Below are 27,275 nucleotides of genomic sequence, written 5' to 3'. Positions count from 1 at the left end.
AAAATAACTTTTATTTTCTTGAAATCAATACCCAAGATATAAGCCTAAAAGAGATCTTACTTCTAGAACTGGAATTTTATCTAAAAGAATTATAGACATGTATTTGTCCTTTTAAAAAAATTTCCAAGATAATTCACAAGCTCTTCAAGTAGCATCTAATATGTAATAAGGTATATCAGATATTTTTTAGAGGATGCCTCATTACTCAATTTTGGACAAATTATATAAAATAGGAAGTTTATAAAATTCTTAAAATTACAGTTATATAGTAATATAAATGTCTATGAAGTCCACTACTTAGAATTCCTTTTACTTTGAGATTTTAACATATAGTATATAATATAAAGTAATAACAGCTTATTATATAGTACTTTAAAAGTTTGCAAAGAACACTGTATACATTGTCTCATTTGAGCCTTCTAACAACCCTGTGAGGGAGATACTGATGAGAAACCTGAGGTCACTGGTAAAGGGCCTTGCCCAAGGTTATACAACTACCAAGTGTCAGAGTAAGAATTTGAACCCCAGCTTTCCAGTCTCCAAGACCCACATTCTTTCCAGGATACTGCATTGCCCCTTAAAATACACTGCATATTACCCAAATGTCTTCTTACTCATTAATTACTCATCCAGTGCTTAGCACAGTGCTCAGAACATAGTAGGTATTATAATGATATTTACTGACTGATCAATTCTTTAACTTCCATGTCTTCTTTTTTAAGAGTAAGAGGCCGTAAATACCAACCCCATTCACTGAGGCGCAGAAAAAGAATGATCCCCTCTGAACTTCAGGGTCACACATTCCCTAAGAGTAAGTTTACATGTCCATTCTTACCCTTATTCCTGACATGTCAATAGTAATAGCTGGAATTCCTTCTTCATCTCCCTTTGGAGCCACCTGTTCAAGCAGGTGGAAGTAAGCTTTCGAGTCCTGTGAGAAATCAAGAAATTAGCCTTTTAAAATAATGCGGCTAACCAGAGGTGTGCTGTGACAGTATTTCCCAGTAGCAAGCATGCTTTATTTCTGATTCGGTAATCATTCAAGCCTAGAACTTCATTAACAAAGCTAGAAGCATTTTGCTAATTTGCATTTTATGCCCTGTGGCTTACCATATCATTTCATTTCATTTTCTATTAAAAAGCAATTAAAAAAAAAACTTTAAATTACAAGCAAAAAGAAAAAAAAACATGCTACCCTTGCTGCCTTTTAAGAGAATACAATCAGTTTACATGTATTAAATTGTATGCATGAAAAATATATACCTTTAAAATGCTGTAGAAGTCAGTCAGCTAAGGATTAAACAAAAGACATGACAGGAGGAGGCAGAAGAGTCAAAGAAACATTAACTAGACGCTAAGCAAAACAGAAGAAAGTCAGAGACAGAAGTTGAAGCAATCACCAAGCATTCTCTAGGGCAAACGGGGAGAGTAAAATAGCGTGAGCAGTAAATCCTGGGCTAGACCTTCTGAACTTACAAATCCAGAAATAAAAGCCAAATTTAAGTCTATCTCATAGAATAGTTACAGCAGTTTGAACTCACGGATGGTATTTCCACCATCTCTAACACTCTGGAAAATGTCTCATCCAGAAGAAGAATTCTAAGAATTCCACTGGGTTTTTTTTTTCTTGTTTTGTTTTGTTTTGAGGCAGTTGGGGTTAAGTCACTTGCCCAGGTTCATACAGCTACTAAGTGTCAAGTGTTTGGTCTGAGGCCGGATTTGAACTCAGGTCCTCCTGACTCCAGGGTCGGTGCTCTATCAACTGCACCACCCAGCTGCCCCAGAATTCCAATCTTTTTAAAGTATATTCTTATTTTCACATGTGGAAATAGAGGTAGATAGACAGATAATTTATTTAAATTCTCTAAAAGCAACTTAAGTGATCATAAGCCAGAAATATTGTTCACTATTTGTTAAGTCAGAAAGATAATTTTGTCATTCATTTCTCCTACTAGCCTGCACTGGCGAAAAGTGATTTTCAATCTCTGTCACACCATCAAGCCCAACCTCAACTTTTCTGCCGGACCTTTTCTGACAATTGCCTTGGGGGCACTATCAAGGGGATTCATCATGAAAGGATAATAAAGGACAACCTCTAAAACCAATGCTTAGTTATATTATACGCCATGACGTCACTTGTCACTTCAGCCATCTTCAGAGTACCAGAAAAAAAGAGAAGCCTCCAGATCACCAGATGCCTCATAGACTTTCCGGGACTAGTGTGAACTGTACAGATGGAATGACTGTCTGCTCTCTCCATAAATGTTGACTTTATATATGTGCCTCTTTTAATGTTACCATCAAAAAAAGAATTTGCCTCAATATGTCAATATTATTATACTTTTTTAATGATTCTCATCCCATTCAGAAACTTTCTAAACTCTCAAATGGTTGCAACTCTGGAAGAATAGGATTCTGCTGAATAGAAACCAGTTTAATTTGTTTTTCTAAACAGCTCTAAAATATTCAAGTATCTTAATTTTGATTGAGAAAGGACATAACACTTTAGAAATTGCTAATGGCAACGGCAACTAGGCACTTTGTTGTAGTTCAGTCTTTCAGTTGTGTCCAATTTTTTGTGACCCCACTTGGGGTTTTCTTGGCAAAGATAATGGAGTGGTTTGCTATTTCCTTCTCCAGCTCATTTTACAGATGACGAAACTGAGGTAAACAGGGTTAAGCTACTTGCCCAGGGTCACACAGCTAGTAAGCATCTGAGGCCAGATTTGAACTCAAGATGAGTCTTCCTGTCTCCAGACCCAGCACTCTATCCACTGCGCCCATCTAGCTGCCCAAGCTACACCCTGAGTTCAAACCTAATCAAGTTTGGTGGAGTGGAGAAGTAAAGTCAATAAGGCTTGATAATGATATCTAGCACTTTAATATAACTTTAATAATAATATAGCACTTTAGGGTTTGCAAAGTGCTTTACATGTTTACTCACTCAATCCTCATAATTCTGTGAAGTAAGTGCTATTATTATCCCCATTTTACAGATGTGGAAATGGAGAAAGGTTAAGTGACTTGTCCAGGGTCATACAACTAGTTAGTGTCTGAGACAGGATTCAAACTCAGGTCTTCCCCATTCCAAATCCTGCAGTCTATTCACTGTATCACCTAGCTTGTCTTTAGCTAGTTTAGGCAGAGTAATGAGCTTCAGGGTATTAGTAGATATACAAAGGAAATAGGAAACTCTCTATAAGGAAGTACCACTGGAATAGACCCTTATAGAAAGACCAGGAAGAGAAGCTAAAGCTTTGGCAATGTAAAGAATCCTAGTGCCCCTATACCAGTCATCTAGATCACAGTATACTTAGTGCATGCAGATGCTTTATTGGAACACCTAATTTACAGAAGCCCAAACACGGGAGGTGTCTTCAGGGGTCACCCAGGGTATCCCTTGTCTCTTTGTGTCAGGGTTATATTCAAACTATTTATCCCTGAACAATGCTCTTTGTCTCTTGAGCAAGAGACAACCACTTTTCTAGTAATGCAATTAAGTATCCCATACTTTTTATTACAGTGAGAAACTACTTCCTGCTGTCTAGTCAAAATTGCCTCCAGTACAATCTCTGCCTTTTCCTTCATCTTGATTTGTCCTTGGCAAGGAAAAAAAAAACCAAAACAAAAAACCACACCTGTTGCCTTTCACTAATATAGCCTCTTCCCACACGTTTAAAGAATATCAATTAGACCTTTTTTTTAGGGGGGGGAGTGTCTGGAACTGATAAGCTGCTGAGATTTTAGTATATGATTTAATTTTCCACAACTCTCTGGAAGAAGTTTTATTCAGGAGAAGAATTTTCAGAATTACTATATTTGAGATTCATAAAACTTTCCACATGTAAAAAATAAGCAAATTTTCACAAAATTTATCCACATTTTAAAAAGAAACTTTTGTCTTTAAATCCTTCAAAGAAAAGTGAGTTTTGTCAATTTTTTTTTAAAGAAAAGTGTTCACCACTTATGAAATAAGAAAGACATTGGTCATATCCATAGCATAATCTGCACGTGCAAAAACTGACATTTGTCTATCCTTTCCCTTCACCTTCCCTTGTTCCTCTGTCTACCCACTAAGCTCCAATGATTGCTAACTGAAGTAGCTAAGATTTTTAAAATATGTATAACTCAGTCACGAGAGCCCCAAAGATGCCTTCTCAGACCCAAGAGTGATAATTTCACCAAATCCAAAGCCTATAGGCCAAGTGTTCTTAACCTGAAGTCTGTGAAAAAGATTTCAGGGGGGTCCACGAACCTAGATAAGAAAAAAGTTATACCTTTATTTTCACTAACCTCTAATCAAAATTTATCATATCCTTCAGTTTTGAAAAATTATTCTAAGGGGTTCATAGGCTTCACCAGACTGCCAAAAGAGTCCATGACACAAAAAAGTTAAGATCCCTTGCCACACACAGGTCTAAAAAAGGTATCTAGGTGGAACTTCAACCAGTCCTAACCCCCTCCTGACCCCTCCAATACTAGACAAATTAGTCAAACTGCGTTCCTCCTACCTTGATGTCAGTACTGAAGTTGTTGATTTTATTGCAGCCTGAATTTTCCAGGTGATAATTTGCCCATCTCAGCAACAGGTCCTCAGGGGAAAGTTTCATCAAGTCTTCCAGACTCTCACCTTCCCTCAAAAGCGCAATCAGAGCTAGACAAGTAAAAATAGTAAAAGTGAAAAAAAATAAATCCTAGGTGCATGTGGAGAATGGTTATGTCTTCTATCAATATAATCCATGGAATTAATCTGAAGAAAGAATTAATAGTCCTTTAACCTCTCTGGGCTTGGTTCATCAACTGTAAAATGAGGCAGTTGAAAAAATTGTCCTCTAAGGTCCCTTCTAGTTCTAACATTCTAATTCTATGACTTGTTCATAGGTTTTGTTTGGACTTAAGGAAAACTCCTATGCTATCATACTGATTAGCTAAATTTCCTTTTTTTTTTTTTCTTCTTCATAGTAAAATTCTTAAAAGGGAGATTGAGGAAGGAAGAAGACAGACTAAATGCTCTGTGGAGGTATGGTAGAAGACCCTAATTAGGTCTAACACAAGACCCCCATAGTTCTTTCTATCCAATAATCTCAACTCAGCTAATATTCTCTGCATCCCTGCAAGGAAAATAGATGGAAAGCATTATGGTGTTATCTATTATCCTCTGATTTAAAATGAAACAACTGAGACAACAAAGAAGTTGAGCAAGCTGTTCAAGATCACAGTGGCACAACCAGAAATATCACCCAGATTAATTTTGTGTTCATTAGACTATGTTTCCTGATATGATAACATTTTTACTTTTTGGAAATCACTTTTGTAATACTGACAATAAACTGTTTCTCTTCAATTCTCAGAGATATTTTAGAGTTGAAATACTTCTATAATTATAACATCTCAGCAATGTAATTTATCCCCCTTCTCTCAACTTCCAGAGGAAAAGGTTTTATTTAGATAGCAGATTTAATTTAGAATCCGCTATTTTCAAGTCAATATTTTTGTGCCACATTTTCTAAGATCTATATTTGTTCTTTTCCTCCTTTTAAAACATTGACTATAAAGAAATATCACAAGAATGCAATATACATGGATTGAGATTGTGTATATAAAGCTTTCTATATGTGCCTATTGTTATTATAGAATAAGGCATGTAGAATAAAAGGCACCATGGGACACTCCACTGAATATTACAATTAAAAGACAGAGATGACATATCTGGCTATATAGATGTCCAACAGAAATTACACTTCTGGTGCTAGTCATATCTGTACATGAAATAATGCTTCTAGAATGTGAGAGCTGGAAGTATTAGCAATCATTTAATCTCGCTACCTTATTTTACAGATGAGAAAAGTGAGGCTCAGAGATGAAATGACTTGTCCAAGATCTCACAGCTAAGTCAGTGGCAGAACCAGGATTAGAATCCAAGTTTCTGGATGCTCAGTCCAGTGGCTTTTCTACTACAGCACTGTGTTGTGTAATACTAAGCACTTATCTTTGAAACTGGGATATTATTATTTTGTATGCACTGGGAAAGGGTGTGCTGTGGCAGGTGTTTCAAAACATATGGAATAAACTTAGCAGGTCATTATTTTCTCATGAATTATAAATTTATCATATGACCTTTGTACTCTGCTTAACACATGAAAGTTTCTCCAAGAACTCTACATTTTTAGACAGGGACCATTCTGTACAGATTCAAGCACAAAGTAACATACGATATTCAATTATCACATTCAATTATTATATTGGGTAGCTAGATGCTACAGCAGATAGAGTAAGGAAGACTCATTTTCATGAGTTCAAATATGGCCTCAGATATTTACTAGTTGTGTGACCCTGGGCAAGTGAGTTAACCCTGTTTACCTTAGTTTCCTCATCTGTAAAATGAGGTGGAAAAAGAAATGGCAAACCACTCCAATATCTCTGCCAAGAAAACCTCAAATGAGGATCATGAAGAGTCAGTCATGACTGAAATAACTGAAGAAACAAATATTCAACTATCTAGATCTAGAATGAGCTATCTGAGGAAAGCTTTTTGAGGTTGGAGTCCCAGACTGCTAACGTAAGTTACATGTTCAATTTAAATAGGCATTATCAGCCTGTGGTATGAAGAAGCTTTCACTTTCATATTTTAAGAAGTCTGATTACTGTGGGAAAGAAGAGAAATGATGAACTGTTGAATTCCATCTGCTGTGTCAGGTAGAGAGCCCAGCATTAATTTACATTTACTTTATTCAAGTCTTCTTAAACAGTCTGAACCTGGCTGTCCTTCACACCATTCTCTACTTCATCAAATATATGCATTAATAGAAGACCACCCCACAAAATAAAAGGCTTTAGCCTCTGTCTGTACCTTCATTTCTGCTGAGTTCAATGTCGGCAAACAATCCAATTTTGATGACTTGCCACAGAAGGCCCAAGACCAGATAAGGTTTCCCCTCTTTTAAGTCCTCAGCTCCTATGTTAACAACATGGCACCCAATGGCTGAAGCAGAGTTCAGAGCTAGGTTCAAATTCTCCTGAAGGGAGGAAAATGACAAAACATGCCAGTAAATACCAAGTGATGATTTATGGTGATAATAAGAACAACAACTTGACAACTACCACTGTCTAATTTTTTCTGAAGATCTTACAGAGTTTTAAGGGCATTATCTCATTAGACCACATAACATCTCTGAGGAAAAAAAAAAAAACAAAAAACAGTGGTAAATAACAGAGTGAGAAAAAAAAAAGAGTTTAAAATGGAAGACCCAATGACTAGCCTGATGCTTTATTCTTCAAAAAAAACAAATGTTAAATGGAATGCCCATGTTAGTAATGATTCTTACATTTCCCATCCTGCTTTGAGATGGAGGCAGCACACTAAGCCCCCTACTGAGAAAAAGGCAGTATTATAGTATTCAACGAGGCCACCCATTGTCTTGTCATTGCTTATGCACTATAACACAACAGTGGAGGTAAAGAAAGGTCATAAAAGAAAGAGGCAATAGCTTTCTCAGCATGGAAAGTGAGTGGGAAGAGAATAATAACCAACAGTCACATTTCTGGAAGAGCTATGGCTGTTGTTATTATGACAATATTTACTGAGTACCCATAACATTTAGATAACTTGGTTAAATATACATACAAGTTATATACTAATTTCTTATAACCACGCAGCTCGTTTGTACAGTGCGTAGAGGGGTTAAAATGTGCCAACTCAATCTATACACAGTGATCTCTATCAAACCATACGAAGGCCAAAAAAAAAAAAAAAGATGGGAGATTACGGGCGGAAATGACTCATGAAGCAGGAAAAATGTCAGGGATCCACAGTATTATGATTAGACAACAATAATAATAGCTGGCAGTTATATAGTTCTTTAAGGTTTGCAAAGAACTTTATATTGAATATTTAAGTTGATCTCCATCTATGAGGTAGGTGCTATTATTATCCTATTTTACTGATGAAGAAGTTGAAGCACAAGAGGTTAAGTGATTTGTCTAGTGCCATACAGCTAGAAAATGTCTGAGGCAGGATTTGAACCCAGGTCTTCCCGACTTTTCCATTCCCTATTATGCTGTGCTGCTTTTTCTTTTTTATTTAATTTTTAAAAATTTCTGAACTCAATTTTATTTTACTTTTATTAAGATCTACCTTCTCTCCCTCTGACCTTCCTGCCCTCTCACAATAAGAAAGCAAGAAAAACAAAACCTCTGTTACAAACATGTATAATCAAGTCAAATTTGTACACTGGGTATGTTAAAAAAAAAAATGCCTCAATCCACGCTCTGCTTCTAACACTTCTCTTTCAGAAAATGGATGGCATGTTTCATCATGAGTCCTCTAGAATTATGGTTGACTATAGTCATCCAAATTCCTAAGTCTTTCAAGATTTTGTCTTTACAATATTATTGTCATTGTATAAACTGCTCTCCAAACTCACTTCATTCTGTATCAGTTCGTATCTTCCCAAATTTCTCTGAAACCACACATCCACACACACACACACACCCCTCTCTACTTAAACCCAAACAGGAATCAATAAATAAATACATCTCAGATTAACTAATCTGTGATGTATGTTCTTAACCAAGTGGATTCAATTATTTTACAGAAGTGGAATGCAAAGCAGTAAGGTAATTTAATGGTTCTGAACACACTTACTGCTGGTTAGTGTTCCAGTTAATCAAAGTAATTGAATGCTAAAAGCAGGTTATATTTATCACACTGATGCAGCCACTATTGTAGCGCGCCACAGCGAAGGCTGCCAGGACACTTCCCGTTTTCTACCCCCTCATTTCTTAGAAAGGCTTATCTTTTTCACTAAAATGGCATGTTTTTGGAATGAGCTCAAAGATAACTCATAGGGGAAGTTGATGTTAAATTTAAGCTACTGAGAATTTTCTTCATAAATGAATTTCCCTCTTCCTTCTATCCTCCACTTCTTTTTTTTAGTATAGTACAGCTATTGATTATAATAAAAGACAAAACCTGAACATTTTCCCTTAATTCCCACCTTCTGAACAGAAATCATAGGCCCTGCATCCTGGCTTATCCCTCTTTTTGGTCCAGGTTCTGGGAAATGCTGTACTGAATCACAGCAAACTAATTTCATACTGTGCTTCATGCTGATTCTGGTAGCTTAGGACAGGGATATGGATTGATTTTGAGGTTGTGGCCCTCATCTCTCACCTAGAGCTATGCCTGTAACTCAGATGAAATAGAAAAACAAAACAAAACATTTTCCCGTACCTGGATGGTGAATGGGGTAAGTTTCTTTTTGTTGATTGTTCTTTCATCAATTGTATCTGGCACTGATAGGTTGATCATTTTACTAAAATGGAAAAGATCAAAATGAAAACAATGAATGAGTTGGCCCTTGGCCATCAAGGCCTAACAATACTGATTGCTGTATCTCTTTTTTTGATATTCCAACAAGTAAGCAAACAAGACAACATTATACCTAGGCACCTAGTGTTAGATCTGGAGGCAGGCAGACCTGAGTTCAAATCTAACCATATACACTTATCAGCTGTGTGACCTTGAGAAAGTTTTTTCACCTCAGTTTCCTCAACTGTAAAAGGGAGGTAGTAACAGCACCTACCTTTCAAGGCTGTTGTGAGGATCAAATGAGATAATATTTGTAAAGTGCTAGCGCAGTACCTGGAACATAGTAGGTGCTCAATAAATACTTGTTTCCTTTTTTTCCTTCCTAGTCTATGTGAAACCAAAGAGGGCTACTTTGATTCAAGTGAATCTAGAATAGGCTTAGTATACCTGAGGGAGAGAAGCTGAATACATTAACATCTTTGGACAGGGACTGAAGAAGCAAATGCATTTTGTGTACAAACATGCACACCCCCCTGAATTTTCTTAGCACATCAGCAAATCCCAAAAACGCAGCTAGGTGGCGCAGTGGAGAGGGTGCTGGGCCTGAAGTCAGAAAGACTTGTCTTCTGAGTTCAAATGTGACCTCAGACACTTACTAGCTGTGTGACCCTGGGCAAGTCACTTAACCCTGCCTCAGTTTCTTCATTTGTAAAATGAGCTGGAGAAGGAAATGGCAAACCACTCCAGTATCTTTGCCAAGAAAACCCCAAATGGGGGTTTTCTAGACCCCCAAGAGTCAGACACCGACTGAACAACAACAGCAAATGCTGAGGATGCCCAAAGCATTATGCCTCCTCATTTCCTCAGTCATTTCAATCAAAGTCAAGGCAACAGAGAGAAGTAGTTAGTCTCATGGGTTCCCAAAGTGGACAATACCACACCCTGGGGTGCGCTGGAACTATGGGGGGAGGGAACAATAGTAACCTTGGGTACCACTGGGGGGCATTGAATAAAAATAAGGGTGTGGTGGAAGCATAAGGAAAGAAGAGAATTTTGAAAAACTGTTCATACATGTTTCATTTGCTACGTAACAGAGTTAAAGTCATAGTGATTGCATTATTTTCCAAATAAAACACAAAATCCAAGTTATAACTGATGAGTGGTCAAGTCCAATGACAGGTCTTAACAAGAAAGTGTTGGCAGGGAGCACGTCACCCATTGTCAGTAAGTCTAGCATGCATCGGCAGAAATAGGTGAGTGTAATGACTTGTTTACAACATGATACCATAAGGCTACATGATGCAATACTGCATTACCAGAATTTCAGTGCAGGAAAAAACCCCACAAATACAATAAATTATTAAATTTAATATGTGCCATCTAAAAATATATGTATTTTATATTTTTTAAAATGATGCAAATTTTAAAAAAAATTAAAGGGTTAAAGAAAGTAGATTTCCAGGGAGATGCTGAATAATTTTTTTTTTGAAAAGGGGGCAGTAGACCAAATAAGTTTGTGAACCTCTGGTCTATATGTTTCTGACTGAGAAAAGGGCACCAGTTTCACCTATGTATTGTTCAAAACAGAAGCATTAAAGCTTGATGAGGGAAATAATGAAAGGATGTGAGCATTCCCCAACAACTACATACTGAGGAAGTAGTACTTAGTCTCAGTTAATGGAAATCCCCAGGTCTGTTTTGGGTGTCTGGATCAAACACTGTATCCCAAGCTGAATAAATTTATTGAGTCTTATTGTATTTATTATTCCATTTCTCTCCTACCCCATCCTTTTCTGTTCTACCATATACAATACACCACATGTATTATATTATATTATTTTGTATTAGTACATTATATCATATCATATTATATTATACTATATTACGGTATTAATCTCCCCTAGTAGTATCTGATATATGCTGACTATATCAGGTACATACTGTAGACAAAACCTATTATTTATAGGATAAAAAAGACAAGTAGGAGCAAAGATTGAGTGCTAGATCTGGAATAAGGAAATCTGCATTTGAATTCTTCCTCAGCCTTGCTGTGTGACCATTTACAAATAAATCAGTTAATCTCTGAGTCTCAGTTTCTCATATGTAAGATGGGGATATTTATATTGCCTGCCTCACCAGGTTGTTCTGAGGAAATTAAACTCAAATTGTTATTTTTCTAAAAAAAGCAGGATGGTATGGTAGAAAAAGCATGTTGTTAGGGGCAGCTAGGTGGCACAATGGATAGAGCATTGGCCCTGGAATCAGGATGGACCTGAGTTCAAATCCAGCCTCAGACATGTAATATTCACTAGCTGTGTCACTCTGGCAAGTCACGTAAACCCAATTGCCTCACACAAAAAAAGAAAAAAGAAAAAGCATATTGGACTCAGAGTCAGAAGACCTGGGTTCAATTCCCAGCTCTGTTAATTATTAGTTCTTTGTTCTTGGACATGTCACTTAATCGCTCTGTGATTCAGTTTCTCTATCTATAAAATGGGATAGTAATAGCTCATTACTTATTTGACACGGTTTTTGTAAGGAAAGTGAACTGTAAACTTTAAAACCCATATAGATTTGAGTTGTAATCATTGTTGTTGTTGCTGTTGTTAAGAAGAAGAAGAAGAAGAAGTAGAAGTCACTGGAGCTGTTAGTAACTAAATATTTGATAGTCACAGTAGAGATAAATGGAAGATCCCTCAGGTCTGAGAGCTTGTTCTACTAAGTTATACAACAAAAAATGATCTTTACTTAAAGGGGGCAAAAATTGGCGTTAGCAATATCTTTCAAGGAAAAACACTATCTGACTGAAAGTTGTGTTTTCTGTCACCATAACCTTGTACTTCTAATGTTAAAATAGTAATATTTAATATTATTATCACTAATAATAATAATAATAATAACAGCTAGCTTTTATATGGCAAAGTACTTTACAAATATAATTTCATTTTACCTTCATAACAATCCTAGGAAGTACGTGTTATTATTATCCCCATTTTATCCATGAGGAAATTGAAGCAGAGAGAGGTTAAGTGACTTGGCCAGGGTCACACAGCTAATAATTGTCTGAAGTCAAATTTGAACTCAGATATTCCTGACTCCAAGTAATAATAGCAATAATAAGGATGATAACTGGCATTTATACAGCATTTTAAGGTTTGCAAGGCAATTTATATGCCTCATCTGATCTGATCTTCAAAACAAGCAAGTGAGGTAAATACTGCTATAGGTATTGTTGCTCCCATTTTCTAGATGCCCAGTATAAGCTAGAGACACCTGAAGGATATATCACAATGCTGAAGTCCCATACAACAACTAGGTTTGGATCAACTTCACTTTGGATATATTCATTTCATTGATTCATTTTCTTTCTTTCTTTTTGGTGATGCAATCAGGGTTAAGTGATTTGCCCAAGGTCACACAGCCAGGAAGTGTCAAGTATCTGAGGCAGGATTTGAACCCAGGTCCTTCTGACTCCAAGGCCGGAGCTCTGTCTACTGCACCACCGAGCTGCCCCTTCATTGATTCATTTTCACACATTTATGAAAATGTTAGTGACCTGATCTGAATATTTATACGTCATATTGGACATTTGAAGATTGCTTATAAAACATAATCTTTAGTAAAGATATAATCTACAAAAATATTTTCAGATATCCCCTTTGGGGTAAGCAAGAAATGTTCTTGTGATTAGAAGCATCTTGTGATTAGATGAGGTTCTTAAGAACTTTTCTATTTCCAAAAAATTATTTGCTGAGTAAAACTAGTGGCAGGAATACCATTTTTACACAAAGACACATGACACACACACAGTCACTCTCTCCCTATACACAACCCATAGTGAACTTGGCAGCTTTGCATTGTTCAGGCTTTTAGCTGTAGCTCCACCACTTTCTAAAACAGCACAAAGGTCAAACTATGAAGTATTTGAAATGGCAATTTCTCTTTCTGCCTATTTTACAACCATGCTCAGCACAGTGGAGACGTCCACAGATCCCTCAATCTCCACCGAGGAGGGAGAGGAGTATGGGGGGTAGAACGGTTATAGAGATATGGCTGTATGCCCTAGTTAATGGGGTTGGGCAAAAGTACACTCCTATATTTGATGACAGTGGTCTCGATTTATCTAATATAGTGGTGGTGGTGGTGGTTGTCAGGCAGAGTCCACAAGACTGCTTCATCCTTTTTCTCTTCAATCTGAATTTCTGTACTAACTACAGAGAGGTTCCACACCCTAGTCTCTGAAGAGCAGAGATCTAATTAGAACTTAACTATTCATGTAAGCCCCGGAGGAGCCTAGACTACTGCTAGTATGGTCCTGTAATGGCAGTAATAGCAACTCTAAGAAAGACTGTTGTGAATCAGCATGTTAGGCAAATGGTCAATTATGTGCTGGGATAAACTGTCCATGCTTTGGGGATTACTGCTTTCTCTCAGGTAGCTTGATACATTTTTTTCCTCTAAATTCATGTAGAGGTTACGTGCCTATGAATGTATAACATAAAAATCCTGTTTTAGTCACAGGGTTAAGTTCCTTAACTCTGATGACAGGATACATTCAAGGTTAAAGGATGCAATGTGCAAATGATTTCTCAATTATAATTTCCCATTTTATATTACTATTATACCAATATCAGAGAATGTTTAGATGACACAAAATAGCATATTATCTACACATTATTACTATTTTGGCCACAGAATCCATCATGTCTTTTTTTCACAATGAATTTACCTTCCTAATTATATTTAGTTTAGGCTTTTACTAAAATTAGTTTGGACCTCTGAGTTATCAACCAATGGCCAGGGAAAAGGAATCAGTAGAGGGCAGTGCTATCAGAAAACTGCCATGCATGGAGTTAAAACAGTGCCAAGTTTACTCCATAAACTAAAAAACACCATAAACTTATACATTCACATATATGTTATATACTTATGTATATATATGTTAAGTATATGCCAATTTATGTCCATGTAAGTACATACATGCATGTATGTGCATACATATAATTACATGGACAGTTTTAGAAACCAATGAGGAAGTATTATTTACCATAGGACGATGCCATCTCCAACAGCAGTAAAGAGGTCATCTGTGTTTGGATCCATAGGGAGGACATGCTTACAATCAGGATCATTTTCCAGGGCCTTGTTTACCCAGTTAACAAAGGCATATTTTTCTTCCTCTGCAAATCAATGGTTACATTTATCCATTTGCAAGACCATACTCCAATATAAACAACAAAGTTCACTCTGGTCTCAGAATGTCAGAGCTAGAACAAACCCTGTAAGTTCATCTAGTCCATCCTCCTGCTACCCAAAACTTTCAGTGCCTTTTGTGAACAGCCACAGTACCTATGTTTACCCAAAGTCACAAAACACTCGGAAAATAAACTTGAAGGTAGACAGAGATATTCAATAAGAACATTAAGTAGGAGGAAATAAATATTGCTTCTGGCACAGGAGAAGGAATATGGTCTAATGCTTATAGGATGAACTGCAGGGGCTCTGCTTCTAGTCTTCGTGAGTATTGTGTGGTTATGGGTTAAGTCACTCAAATTCTCTGTGCTTCTCTCTAATCATTCCCAAAATAGGTTAATTCATGGGGGATTTTGAGGTAAAATGGATATTAATGATGCAATCTTTCTCTTCCGGTAGTAGGCATTATGAATTTACCTGAATAGGAATGCTGTGTTCCAACACTGGATTGTTCTGAGGTACCACCAATAGCACAAATTCCTTCTTTCTTATTAATGGCTTTTCTGAAGGTCTTGGCAACTTCCGTGCTTTTTAATCCATGAAACATCTGTGAAAACAGTATACCTTTAGAGAAGTTCAAGCCTTAACCAGGAAACTTTGGAAAAAGAAGAGAATATTGCCATAGCACAGGAACCATATTTGTTCTAGCTACATACTAAAAACCCTTCACTAAAGTCCTATTCTGATGGCTCATGGTGTTATGAGGTGATCCTGGGTTCTTGAAGGTACTACCAAGTAGAGCAGAACCTGGTAGGTTCTATCAAGCCGGAAGGGTTCAATGATAAGCCCAGTGAGTGACTCCATCATTCAAAGTTCATTCTAGCCGAGTGCAGAAAGGCTCATCACCAGAAGATCAGGTACCAAACTTCTTAACTTGTTTTACCATAACAAGCCATGAAGACTGACTACTGAGGTGTGGAGGAATCTCTTGATCAAGGAAGTACTACACTAATGAACTCATAGACCCTGGAGATATCAGAGTATTAAAGGCTCTATTTTGAAAAAGTCATTCCACATCTTTTATTTTCATACTCACTGAGATAAACTCATCAAAGCTGATCCGGCCTTCATGGTTTAGATCTCCAGTTGCCATCAGGTTCTCTGTGATTTCCCTTACTCGGTACCCAGGCAAGGGCAAGCAAGCTGCCTTGAACAAGTCATTCAGTTCATTGCAGCTGATGTACCCATTGCCATCTGTATCTGTAAATAATAAATAACAAACATACTAGTAGTCGTAGCGGTAGCTCATTATCATTACCAAGCACTTTACAGGCATTACCTCACTGAGCCTCACAATGATCCTATGAAAGCTGATTAGGCAGTTATTACATTTCCCCCATTGACATGCCCAAAATTATACACAGATAAAAAGTGGCAAAGCTGGCAATCAATCCCAGGTGTTCTGATGCCAAATTTGGAACTCTTTCCATTATACCATACTGTCTCACATCATGCTGCCTTCCCAAAGTTCAATGGCCATCAAACCAAGAACACTAGGTGTGTCAGCGAGGATACCTGGGAAGTGAGGAGTAGCAGGGTAGTGGAGACAATCACCCCCAGCATCTGGGCCTGCCACCATAAAAAGGCCTGAAGCTTAACAAAACACTGCAGCTATCAGTCAAAAGGTATATCATATTGTCACTCAGAAGGTACCATGCTAGACACTTCTGAGGAATAAGAAAACACTAGGTCCTAGCTCCAGGGTGCGGAAGCTGAAACTCTGAGTCGGAGGTAGGAATTCTGGCCAAGAGAGGCAGAAGAATTCTAGGACTAAGAAGAAAATAGTCAACCAAAGGGAATTTTTTAAAAAGTGGAATGGGATACAAAATGATTGTTATTAGCAAGAAAGGAGAAATGGGGAAAAGAGAATGGATGTCAGTAAAAGAAAGTCAAGGGAAACAGCAGCAACAACAATAAAGCTAAGTAAAGGCTTAAAGAACCAAGAGCTGGGAGATTTTCCAGGCTGGAAATGGACAGAGGGAGGAGGAAGGATGTTAGGCCAGGAGAGGGAGATAGACTTTAAATGAATCTCCTCTTGGGAACTGATACCCTCAGCCCCTTCTAACCCTTCCCCGCTGCTTTATTTTCTGAGCTCTTCTGCCGTGCCCACATTTCATCATTTTGATGAAGCTATGCTGAGGTAATTGAGTAAACAGAATTATTATGCAATGTGAGACCCCAAAATGTCTTCCATACCAATGCTACTCACCAACTTTGGAGAAAGCTTCTCTGAGTTCTGCCATTTCTTCATCGGATACTGAACTTCTGGCCATTTTTACTGCTTTGAGTAATTGATCTACAAAAATAAACAAAAACCATATATGTAATATACATATATATATACACACACTATATATATACTATGTATGACATTGTAAGATATAAAAATATGCCACATATGTGTCAAGGGATAGATCTGATAACTCATAAAGCATCATGTTCCACCTTTACCTTCACACTGGAACATTTCAGATTTTGAAAGGCGATTGGCTCAACAATGGAAACCCTCATCACATGCCTGGGATAAGACCTTAATTGAACTTGATACCTCCATTGTCCAACCTATGTACTATTAAGTCTGACTTTAGGGAGGAGGAACAGAATGAACTAAAAGGTAAGAATATTATTTCTGGCATCTGTTTTATTCTATCTACAAATTATACTCTCATTTTCACCCTGTAGTATCATAATTGATGCTAAATGTCATCAATGACAATAGCAGAAAGGGAACAGTGAAAGTGTTGCCACGTATAGGCAGCAATTTTATCATTTTGTTTTACTGTTACCCAGATACGATACAACATAAAAAGAAAATAAAGAAATGTTATTACCTCAGAATTTCCATATCCAGACTTAGGTTTGCTTATTTTTATTTAATTATTATTTTAGATGCTTAGTATAGGATTGTTGTCTATAAACTATTATAGATTTTGCTTCATTACCATGTTATATGTATATGTCATATATATTATTTATATATGCATATGTTCCATTTAGACACATTGTTTTCTGAAATCAATTAAATTAAAGCTATGAATTCACTATGCACACTTAACCATCTATAACCTATTTATTTTTATATTTAAAAATCTTCAGGGGTTTCACAAACTCAAACTGGCACTTACTTCATATCATGCCCCTTGACACTACACATTCTAATCAAACAACCTTATTAGCTGTTCCCTGAACTCCATATGGCATTTTCCATTTCCACTACTTTACATGGGTTATGCCCAGGCTGGAATGCGTTCTCTTCTCACCTCCAAACCTTAGAATGACTCACTTTCTTCAAGACTTATCTCAATATAGGGGCAGCTAGCTGGTGCAGTGGATAGAGCTCTAGCTTTAGATTTAGGAGGACCTGAGTTCAAATTTGGCCTTAAACACTTGACGCTAGCTGTGTGACCCTGGGCAAGTCACTTAACCCTGACTGCTTCAACCCCCTCCCCCCCAAAAAAAGGCAAAAATAATGTTGAAGACTTAGCTCAACAAAGTTGAATCAGGTAATAAGAAGGAATTTGAACTTAAGAAACCCATCAATTTAAGGGACACAAAGAAAAGGGAAAGAGGTAGTATTCAGTTTAAGGGTAGAGCAAGTAATTTAATGCAAGCCTAGGTTAATAATATTATTTCACCTTGATGGGACCCAAACAAAAACATAATATCTTGGGAAAGCAGCTTCTAACCAGCATGATGAGAAATGAATAGAATGTCATAATTGGCAGTGACCATAGAGATCATTTAGTTTAACACCATCCCACTCCATGTCATTTTACAGACAAGGAAATTGAGGCCCAGGAAGAAGAAGTGGCTTGCCTAAGTTCTAAGTCTCAAAAAATGCTAGACTAGAGTTTATAAATGGACCTCCTGTTGAGGGAAGCAGGATAAGAATTGGATTTACCATTAAATGAGCTATTACGCTTCATAAAAGAGAAGAGCATTTCTCATCTAAATAAACTGAATGTGCAAATGACATAGTTTTCCAGAAGCAGAGAAGCAGGAAGTGGAAGTAATTAGATTGAATACCTTTAGCTGAGGTCATCTTTAAGAAATGCATCAGTAGAGCTAGCAACAAACATTAGGCACTATACATAGCATCATCTTTGTGCTTACCTGGAAAAGTGGATTCTATGAAATTCACTCTGATTTAAAGGTACAGAAAATGACACTGTCATTAAGACCAAAAAGGTTAGCCCATGAGGTAATCAATGTATGCCCTGCTGGCACAGCAGGATAGTAACAAACTATGGGAAGAAATTCAAAAGAATAGCCAAGAGGGTTCGAGGCATTTGGAGCACTGAAGGAGAAGCTGATGAGACAGGTTCCCTTCAAATCAATGTAGTATCTTCAGCTGTGGTCTGTTGCCCCTTTATTATCTCCCCACTTTGATGAAAGAAACTTCTAACCATGTTCTGGCCAGGAGACATTTTTAAGATCTGCAGCAAATTAGTGGGGAAGTTTGGAACCAAACTTTCGAAACCCTGCCCACAGGATAAATTCTAAGGGCAAAAATCTTGAATCACTTATCTAAGTCAGGTTTGACTGTACTTGTGTGCAGATTTCATTTTATTAAGTTGATAGCGGTGATATTCTAAGACATTTAGCCACAGGGTATACATACCAACTTTTAAAAATTACACAGTTTTAAAAATAGTATTTAGAAATATCAATAACAAAAATAGCAAAGAGTAGCAAAGTTCATCCATCTATTTCAGAGCTGTAGGAGTCTATAATTCTACAACTCAAGTTAGCCTAAATTAATAGGTTTTGAGGCTAAAAGTCAGGAGATGGAGGAAGAGAATTCAAGGCACAGGAGACAGCCTGTGGAGAGATGTATCTTGTAGAAAAAATAGTATAACACTGTCAATGGATTATAGAGTATGTGGAAGACAGTAAAGTGTAAGAAGACTGGAAAAGGTGGTGGGGAGGAGGGTTGTGAAGGGCTTTGAATGTCAAAAGATTTTATATTTGATACTGAAGGTTCTAGAGAGCCACTGAAGTTTATTGAGAGGAGGGGTGACATGGTCAAATGGCTTTAGGAAGATCAATCTGATAGCTGAGTGGAAGAGGGACTGGAGTGGTGAGAGACGAGACAGGGAGACCCACCAACCGATTACTGAAATAGTTTAAGCAGAAGGTGCCTGCACCAATATGGTGGCAATGTCAAAGGAGAGAAGGGAACATAAACAAGAGATATTGCAAAGGTAAAACGAACAAGCTTTGGCAATTCATTTGATCTGGGGGGTGAAAAAGAGTGAAGAATTGAGGATAACATATCTCACTCTTGATCCTGGGTGAATGAGAGAATGGTGGAACCTTCAATAGTAATAGGCAAGTTAGGAAGAGAGAAGGGTTTGGGAAAGAAACATAATGAGTTCAGTGGTGTGAGTACTTTCTCCACTAAATCAGACTGCAAGTCCTCCATCCCTTAGTTGGGTTCATGAATTATTATGACCCCCTCAGAATCATTCAATGTCCAACATTACATTAGGTGATAATTTCTCCACACTTTACTAGAATGATCTTTAGATACAAAACTCCTTACACAAAATGCCTGCAAACTTTAAAGCACTATAGAAAGATGATTTATGTGATTTCTCTAGGCCTATACTCAAAACCTTTCTAGCTTGTGAGACTTTGGGGAATTCACTTAACCAGAGATTTGGAGTACAGGAGGCTTTCTAAGGTCCTCAAGGGTTGAAATTCTTACTCCCATGAAACTAGCTTGTGCTCTGCATTTGGGAACACACTAAATTGAGGCATGAGAGCAGGACTTTACCTTTGTTTGCGTTTCCAGTGCTTAACACAGTGTCTGGCACAGGTTCTTAATAAATGTTTATTGATTGGCTTTGGCATAGAAACTATGCCTGGTGTTTAATAAATATTTATTGACTTGTTATTATCTTAGCAAATATAAATATGCATAAGAAAAATAAAATGACTAAGTTTTTTAAAAACTAAATTAAAAAGTATCAAATAATAAAATCACCATCAATTATGTAATTTTAGAAATATAAAGGTCTTTACTTTGTAGAAGCGTTTCTAAAAACATTTACAATAATGAATGTTTGGAAGAGGGAAGTACATCAAAACAACTATGAATTTTCACCTCACATGGAACAAACTGACAAAGATGATAAAAGACAGGGATGGTCAATGCTGGCGGGTTTGTGGAAAGATGGGCACATTTATGCAGAGATTTTAGAGCTATAAATTGGTCCAACCTATCTAGAAAGCAATTAGGAATTTTATGAAGAAAGAGACTAAAATGTTCATATGCTTTGACCCAGAAACTCTAATGCTAGGCTTATGTCCCAAGGCAGTCAATGAAATACATCAAAACACTGTATTTATAGAAGCGCTTTTTGTAGGAGCAAAGAACTTGGAAACAAAATAGATGCTCATTAATTGAAGAATGGCTAAACAAGTTGTGGCTCAAGAACAGAATGGAATATAACGAATATTTATCATGGGAAGACCTATAGAAACCAAAGCTAAATAATGAAGCCAAACCAGGAAAATAATATACACAATGACTACAGCAGTGTAAATGGAAATAATAACAACAAAACAATTAAAAATGAATTCTATAACATTGTAATGACCATGCTTGGCCTCAAAGAAGATAGATAAGAAAATAACTTCCTTCTTAATAGAGGAGAATTACAGGTATGGAACATTACAGATAAGGTCATACCATTTTAATGTGTTGATTAGTTGTGTTAAACTTTTTTGGTAATTTTTTTCTCCTTTTTATTTTCTGTTATAAGGGATAACTCAAGAGTGGATGAGGGGAGGGATACATTGGAAAATGTGGATGACATAAAAACAAAATCTGTCAATAAAATTTAAAAAATAAACACCCACCTTGAGGATGAACCCAGAGAGACTAGGATGACACTGAATATCAGAGGTGATAGGTGAACATGCCCCATCCCATCCTGGCTGAGCACTCCCTCCCCAAAGGGTTGCCTAATATCAAATAGGGATCAGTATAGACTTGGGGCTCACCCAGTATGGGTCTTTCTAAACAAGTCCCAAAGCAGCCACAAATCCTAATGTGTCCCAGACTTACTGGGCTATCTGGGATAAGGCATGCACACAGGAAACAAGAGCCATGGTAAGTGGGCCAGTACACCTCTGTTCCATTTAAAATGGAAAAAAAAAATCACCAGCAGAGTGTGAGATCTGATAGCCTCCTCTGTTACCACACACTTGTTTGGGAAATACCAATCTAGTCCACTCCCTGCTTCCAGGCACTCAAACTGTCCCAGAAAGAGAGCTCTCTACTATTTTATTATAATTTTCTAAATAAGGAAATGCTACATTCTCCCTTGGTAATATATCCCAGTGCATCTCATCCCTAGCGTATAACCTAAATTCTTTCTAATGCAACTAAAACTTATCTTCTCTTGTGCTTTCCTCAGTGGAACAGTAGAATCTGTGATCTGTAATTCAAACAAAAATCCATCATATACCTGAATATTGTCATTGTTTCCCCTCTCTTTTCTCGGTTAAATAAATTCAGGGTATTTAGACTCTCCTCATTTGCTATTTCTTTGTTTTATTCCATTTAAAAAAATGCCAAGCGCAAGCCCCCTCCATGTCTTTACCTCCAGGAGTGGAGTATGCCTGAGTCTCTGGACTGTCTCTAGAATGTCAAAGAAATCCCTTCACCTGGAAGGTTACTTCACACCTGGACCTCTTACACTGCAAGTACTCTGCCCCTGAAGCCCCTTGCCATGATTGGTTGATGCCTCCTAGACCCTCCATTTTAAGGAGACCACTCAGCCTGTCACTTATTATTTCCTCTTCTGACTTTGTCTACCATGTCTCAGTATTAGTACTTTTTCTCCTGTCCCCACCCCATCAGTTTCCTTTTAAATGTTTTCTTCTCCCATTAAATTATAAGTTCCTTGAGGGACAAGATTCTTTTTTTCATATTTGTATTCCCAGAAAATGGCACACAGTAAGTGCTTCATAAATTCCTGTTGACTTGACCATTCTGGACTTTTCATTGAGTACTTTCTATAGTAAGGGCAATTATTAATTAACATTAAAACTAAACTATGTTTCCTAAAAAGGAATGAAAATTTGATTATAAAATAATTACCTTATAGTTCTTCCATATTCTAGGGATGTACATGGACATAATGTGCACCACAAGTATCTAACTGTGTGATAGGGATGGATTGGGGTGGAGGAAAGGAGATGAAATCATTGAAGCATGCAAAGATAAATCAAGTAGCCGTGTAGAAACTAGGGTTCACATCAGGGGGCAAAGAATTACTTCCTATGCTCATCCTTGTTGAATTATGAGTAATAGGGCCCCATGGCCTCTGGTTTCTACCAATAACAACTTTTAAAAGCTCGCTGAAATCCCGGGGCAGCCTCGGAATTCTCTTAACTCTTGTTAAATTGAAGTTAAACCTTAACACTTCTCTATTTTATGAAGTTCAATTCTACAACAAACATATATTAAGGCACTATGGGGAAAAGGTGCCAAAGATAATAGCTAATAATAATAGCTACCATTTTTATAGTGCCTACAGTGTGCCAAGCACTGTGCTAAGCCTTTTGCAAATGTTATCTCAATTGATCCTCACAACAACCCTGGGAGGTAAGTGCTGTTATTCACAATTATTAAGTCTGAGGCTGAATTTGAACTCAGGTCTTCCTGACTCCAGGCCTGTTGCAGGCAGGGAGGAGGGCCAACAGGACTGCCAGAAAACAGCTATGACTTGTATACAAATGGATATAATACAAGGCAGAATATGATAAGGATAAGGGCGTGATACAAATACAGTATTAAAAAGAAATGTGGAAAGGGAGAGATCAGAGAAGGTTTCACGGAAGAGGTGGGAATTCATCTCCATGCCCTACTCAGGGACCTCTTCATTCCGTAAGATCACATCAGCCTTGGAACTCAGGTCATCCGTATTCTGCTTCTGAAGTTCCTCTACCTGGAGGGCTGAGAGGACAGCTTCTCACAGAACTTCCATTTAAGGAGAGCTCTCAGGCTAGCCATCCCCTGATTTTCAGCTTCCTTTTGTGTACTGTCATCTCTCATTAGATCATAAACTCCTTGAAGGCAAGGACAATCTTTCTTTTTTGTATCTGTCTCTCAAACGCTGAGCACAATACTTGGCACACAGTAGGTGCTTAATAAATGTTTATTGACTGAGCTGAGCTGGGACTTGAAGAAAGAGAAAGAAGGCTTTCAACAGATAGAAATGAGGACTCAGTCCATGCCAAGTATGGAAGATGGTCTGTACAGAGGCAGATGACGGCAGGATAGCTGATATAGGGGAACAGCTAATCAAGTAAGCATAGAGGAGGAGTAATAAATGAGTTGGAAAGGTAGCTAGACTGCAGGGGGGTTAAACGTCACTCTAGCTAACACTTCAAGCTCCCTCTTTGCAACTCATCCTTTTGCCAATATATGAAAGATTTTTAATCTCCACCCCACTCCTGCCCCTACAAAAGAAAGGTAAAAACACCTGTAACAGGAAGACCAGTTTATGAATTTATGAGGAATGAAACAATTACAAGAACTAATTGCTTCGGTGAGTTGGTCTAAGAAGGATGGTGCATATACCCTTAGGAAAGATGTGTACTGCAATCAAACCCCGGCGCTGCTTACCCTTGCCTTTGGCAGCCCGATGATCTAAGTGAGGTCGGAAGAAGCAGCGACTCTGGTGCCTTTTAGAAGTTATTATAAGCTATGTCTCCTGCAGTGATCAGAATAGTGATGTCAACCAAAAGGGTTGTACTGGGGGAGCGGAGCCCGACTGTGGAAACAAGGAGGGGGCAGTGGAAGACAAGCTAGACTAAAAATAGCATGAGGCTGCAGAGCATACAGGATGAGCTAGACCACATGGTAGGCTTTTATGGGGGCTGCCTCCAGGAAACCGCTCCACACCATGCAGAGGGGAGACTGATACCTGCTTCTGCACAACTAGCACAGTCCTTGCATGGTCCATGCTGCCTATTCTTGGGTACAGCACTTCTAAGTTCAATCTCCAACTCTATCCACACCTCCCTGAGGACTGTCCTCCTCCATGACCCTCATCAAGTTGTTAAGTATTTATTAAGAACCTACTATGTGCTAGGCACTGTGCTACACTGCCCACTATCACTGATCCAAATGCTGTGTGAGAAAGTGCAGGAAAGAGGGATTCTGATTATTAGAGGCACAGATTCAGAGCTGCAAGGGCAGCTTAGAGTTCATTCATTCTACTCCTCCCATTTTACAGAGGAAGAAACTGAAGCCCAGAGAAATACAGTGAGTTGCCTAGTCATACAAGTAATCAGAGAGAGGGCTAGGATTCAAACCCAAGACCTGTATCTCCAAATCCAGCAGTCTTTCCACTGAGAGATTTTTCTTCTTGGCATAGGAAAACTTCCCTGCAAATTGCCCCTGTCAGCCCCTGCTTGAGGAGTGCAAGATAATGCTTTGGGCTCCTAGGTTTTGGGGAGGGCAGCCAGGAGGCTCTGAAGGCCAGAACCAGAATTCCAAGAAGAGAAGTCATCAAGAACAAGAGGTGCTCATGAGCAGCTCTTCCTTTCTGCACCTTGACTGACACCTCTGTTGAGCCTTCACCAACCACAGCTCCCTATCCCTCCACTGGCGTGACGGAGAAGATGAGAAGGACAGAGGAAAAGTTTCTGCACTAGAGTTCAGATTATCAGCTGAGCAGGTAGCCAGCTCTGCAATCTTCCAATAATCCTAGACTCCTCACTTTCCCTCACCCCAGATGTCCAGTCTGTTCCCAAATCTACGTCCATATCTTCCCTATTGATTTCCTCTTTCCTTAAAAAGCTTTACCTTAGTTCAGGCCCTCATTATCTCTATACATTACTAGCACAATGGCCTCCTAAGTGGTATCCCTGCTTCAAGTCTCTCCCCTCCCCTTTTATATATTCAAAATTTTTCATTTAATTTCCTAACAAAATTGTCTCCTAATTGCCAAAGTGATTTTCTTAAAGTACAGGTTGGACCATCTCACTTCCCTCCTCCAGAAGCTCTATATCATTATTATCTTTTCATCTTTATTAAAGCCTTCTTTATCATAACAGAGAGGGGAAATACATAGCTATAAAGCAGCTCATGTGAAAAAGGCCTAGAGGTTCTGGTGGACCACAAACTCAGCATGAGCCAACAGTGTGATGATGAGGCAGTCTAGGCACTAGGTGGCGCAGTGGATAAATAGTTGTATTTGGAGTCAAGAAGACCTGAATTCAAATTTGACCTCAGACACTTAATAGCTGTGTGATCCTGGGCAAGTGTCATAACCTCTGTTTGCCTTAGTTTTACTTATCTGCAAAATGGGGATAATAATAGTACCTACTGCCCAGGGTCACTGTGAGGAGGAGATATTTGTAAAGTGCTTTCCAAATTATAAAGTGTTATATAGATGTTAACTTATTGTTATTGGTAGTAGTCTTCATCATCATCACTGTCAACATCATCAAAAAAGTACTTTAATCTTAACCTTCATTAATAAAACTCTAACATCCAATGCAAGAGTTCTTAGCCTTTTTTTGTGTCAGACCCTTTCGGCAACATGGTGCAGTCTACACAAACCTTGAAGAATTTTGTTTTAATTCATAATTAAAGGAAATGCTAAATTTCAGTTAGTAAAAATAGAAATGTAATTTTTTTTCTCATCCAAAATCATGGACCTCCTGAAATCTAATGATAGACATATATGCCCTAGATTAAGAATCTGTGGTTCAAAGGCAGAGGGGTGATGGGCCTGCTATAAAATGCCATGGTCAGAATACATCTGTAGTACTGAGTCCAGATCCAAGAGATGTATTTTAGAAGAGACACTGACAAGCTAGAGAAATGTCTAGAAGAGGATAACCAGTATAGTGATGTGGCTGAAAATATGGGAAGACTGGATGAAAGAACTGGGAATGTTTAGCTTTGAAAAGAGAAGGGTGAGGATCAAAGAGCAGAAGAAGTCGAAGGTACATGTGATAAAAGTTTTCAAATGCCTGGAGTTATCAGATTGAAGAGGACATAGATTCATTTTACTTGGCCCTGTAAAACTAGGGAGGAGTTACAGTGAACTTCGGGTCAATATAAGGAAAAACTTCCTAATAATTAAGAGTTATCCACAAATGGAACAGGAAACAAGTTTCCATTTACTAAAGATCTTCAAACAGGTTGGATAACCCCTCATTAGAGATGTTATAGATAGGACTTGGGATCATGAAGATGGTTTCAAATCCAATCTCAGATATTTACTAGCTGTGTGACACTGAGCAAGTCACAACCTCTCTGGGCCTCAGTTTGCTCACCCGTAAAATGAGAGGGTCAGACTCAATGGTTCTTAAGGTCCCTGTTGGCTCTAAATTTATGTTATTAGATAGATTCATAACTTGGGTAGGGATATGAGGTCCATTCTAACTCAAACTCTCTGATTCTATATAGAATTAGAAAAATAAATGACATCATCCTTATTGGATTTTGCATCAGAGAGAATCGTTTTAGAGATGCTTATTTCCATCCTTTTCTTTAGGAGTCAGAATGCTTTTCACTACATCCATCATATTTTTTAAGTTTATAACTTTTATTTTCTATATAACAAGTTTTTTTTTTTAAATTAATCTGTCTCTCCCACTAAAAAAATCATTAATATATGTCTACATAGTCCAGCAAAACAAATTCCCATATTAGCTATGGGTAAAAATATATGTCTTT

At 37.8% G+C, this 27,275-nt stretch overlaps 1 protein-coding gene across 3 annotated transcripts in view; it reads right to left on the bottom strand.

The window, feature by feature from the left end:
* LCP1 (lymphocyte cytosolic protein 1) overlaps positions 1-27,275 on the bottom strand; it is a 103,724-nt gene that overhangs the window by 16,809 nt on the left and 59,640 nt on the right. For 2 of the 3 annotated variants that reach the window (XM_027848135.1, XM_027848134.1), the window contains exons 2-9: positions 16,773-16,859; positions 15,600-15,763; positions 14,981-15,110; positions 14,358-14,490; positions 9,233-9,314; positions 6,851-7,016; positions 4,512-4,654; positions 836-931 (exon numbers count right to left, since the gene is read on the bottom strand). In XM_027848135.1, the coding sequence (XP_027703936.1) occupies positions 836-931; positions 4,512-4,654; positions 6,851-7,016; positions 9,233-9,314; positions 14,358-14,490; positions 14,981-15,110; positions 15,600-15,763; positions 16,773-16,836 (978 nt within the window). In that variant the 5' untranslated portion in view covers positions 16,837-16,859. Of the gene's footprint in view, positions 1-835; positions 932-4,511; positions 4,655-6,850; positions 7,017-9,232; positions 9,315-14,357; positions 14,491-14,980; positions 15,111-15,599; positions 15,764-16,772; positions 16,860-24,206; positions 24,311-27,275 lie in introns of those variants that run through there. The other variant, XM_027848133.1, reaches the window with a different exon arrangement.

This window comes from Vombatus ursinus, unplaced genomic scaffold (assembly GCF_900497805.2).
Source record: "Vombatus ursinus unplaced genomic scaffold, bare-nosed wombat genome assembly UNPS02005659.1, whole genome shotgun sequence".
Taxonomy (NCBI): Eukaryota; Metazoa; Chordata; class Mammalia; order Diprotodontia; family Vombatidae; genus Vombatus; species Vombatus ursinus.
Note: the sequence above shows the minus strand (reverse complement) of the source record. Positions and strands in the feature narration are given on the sequence as shown.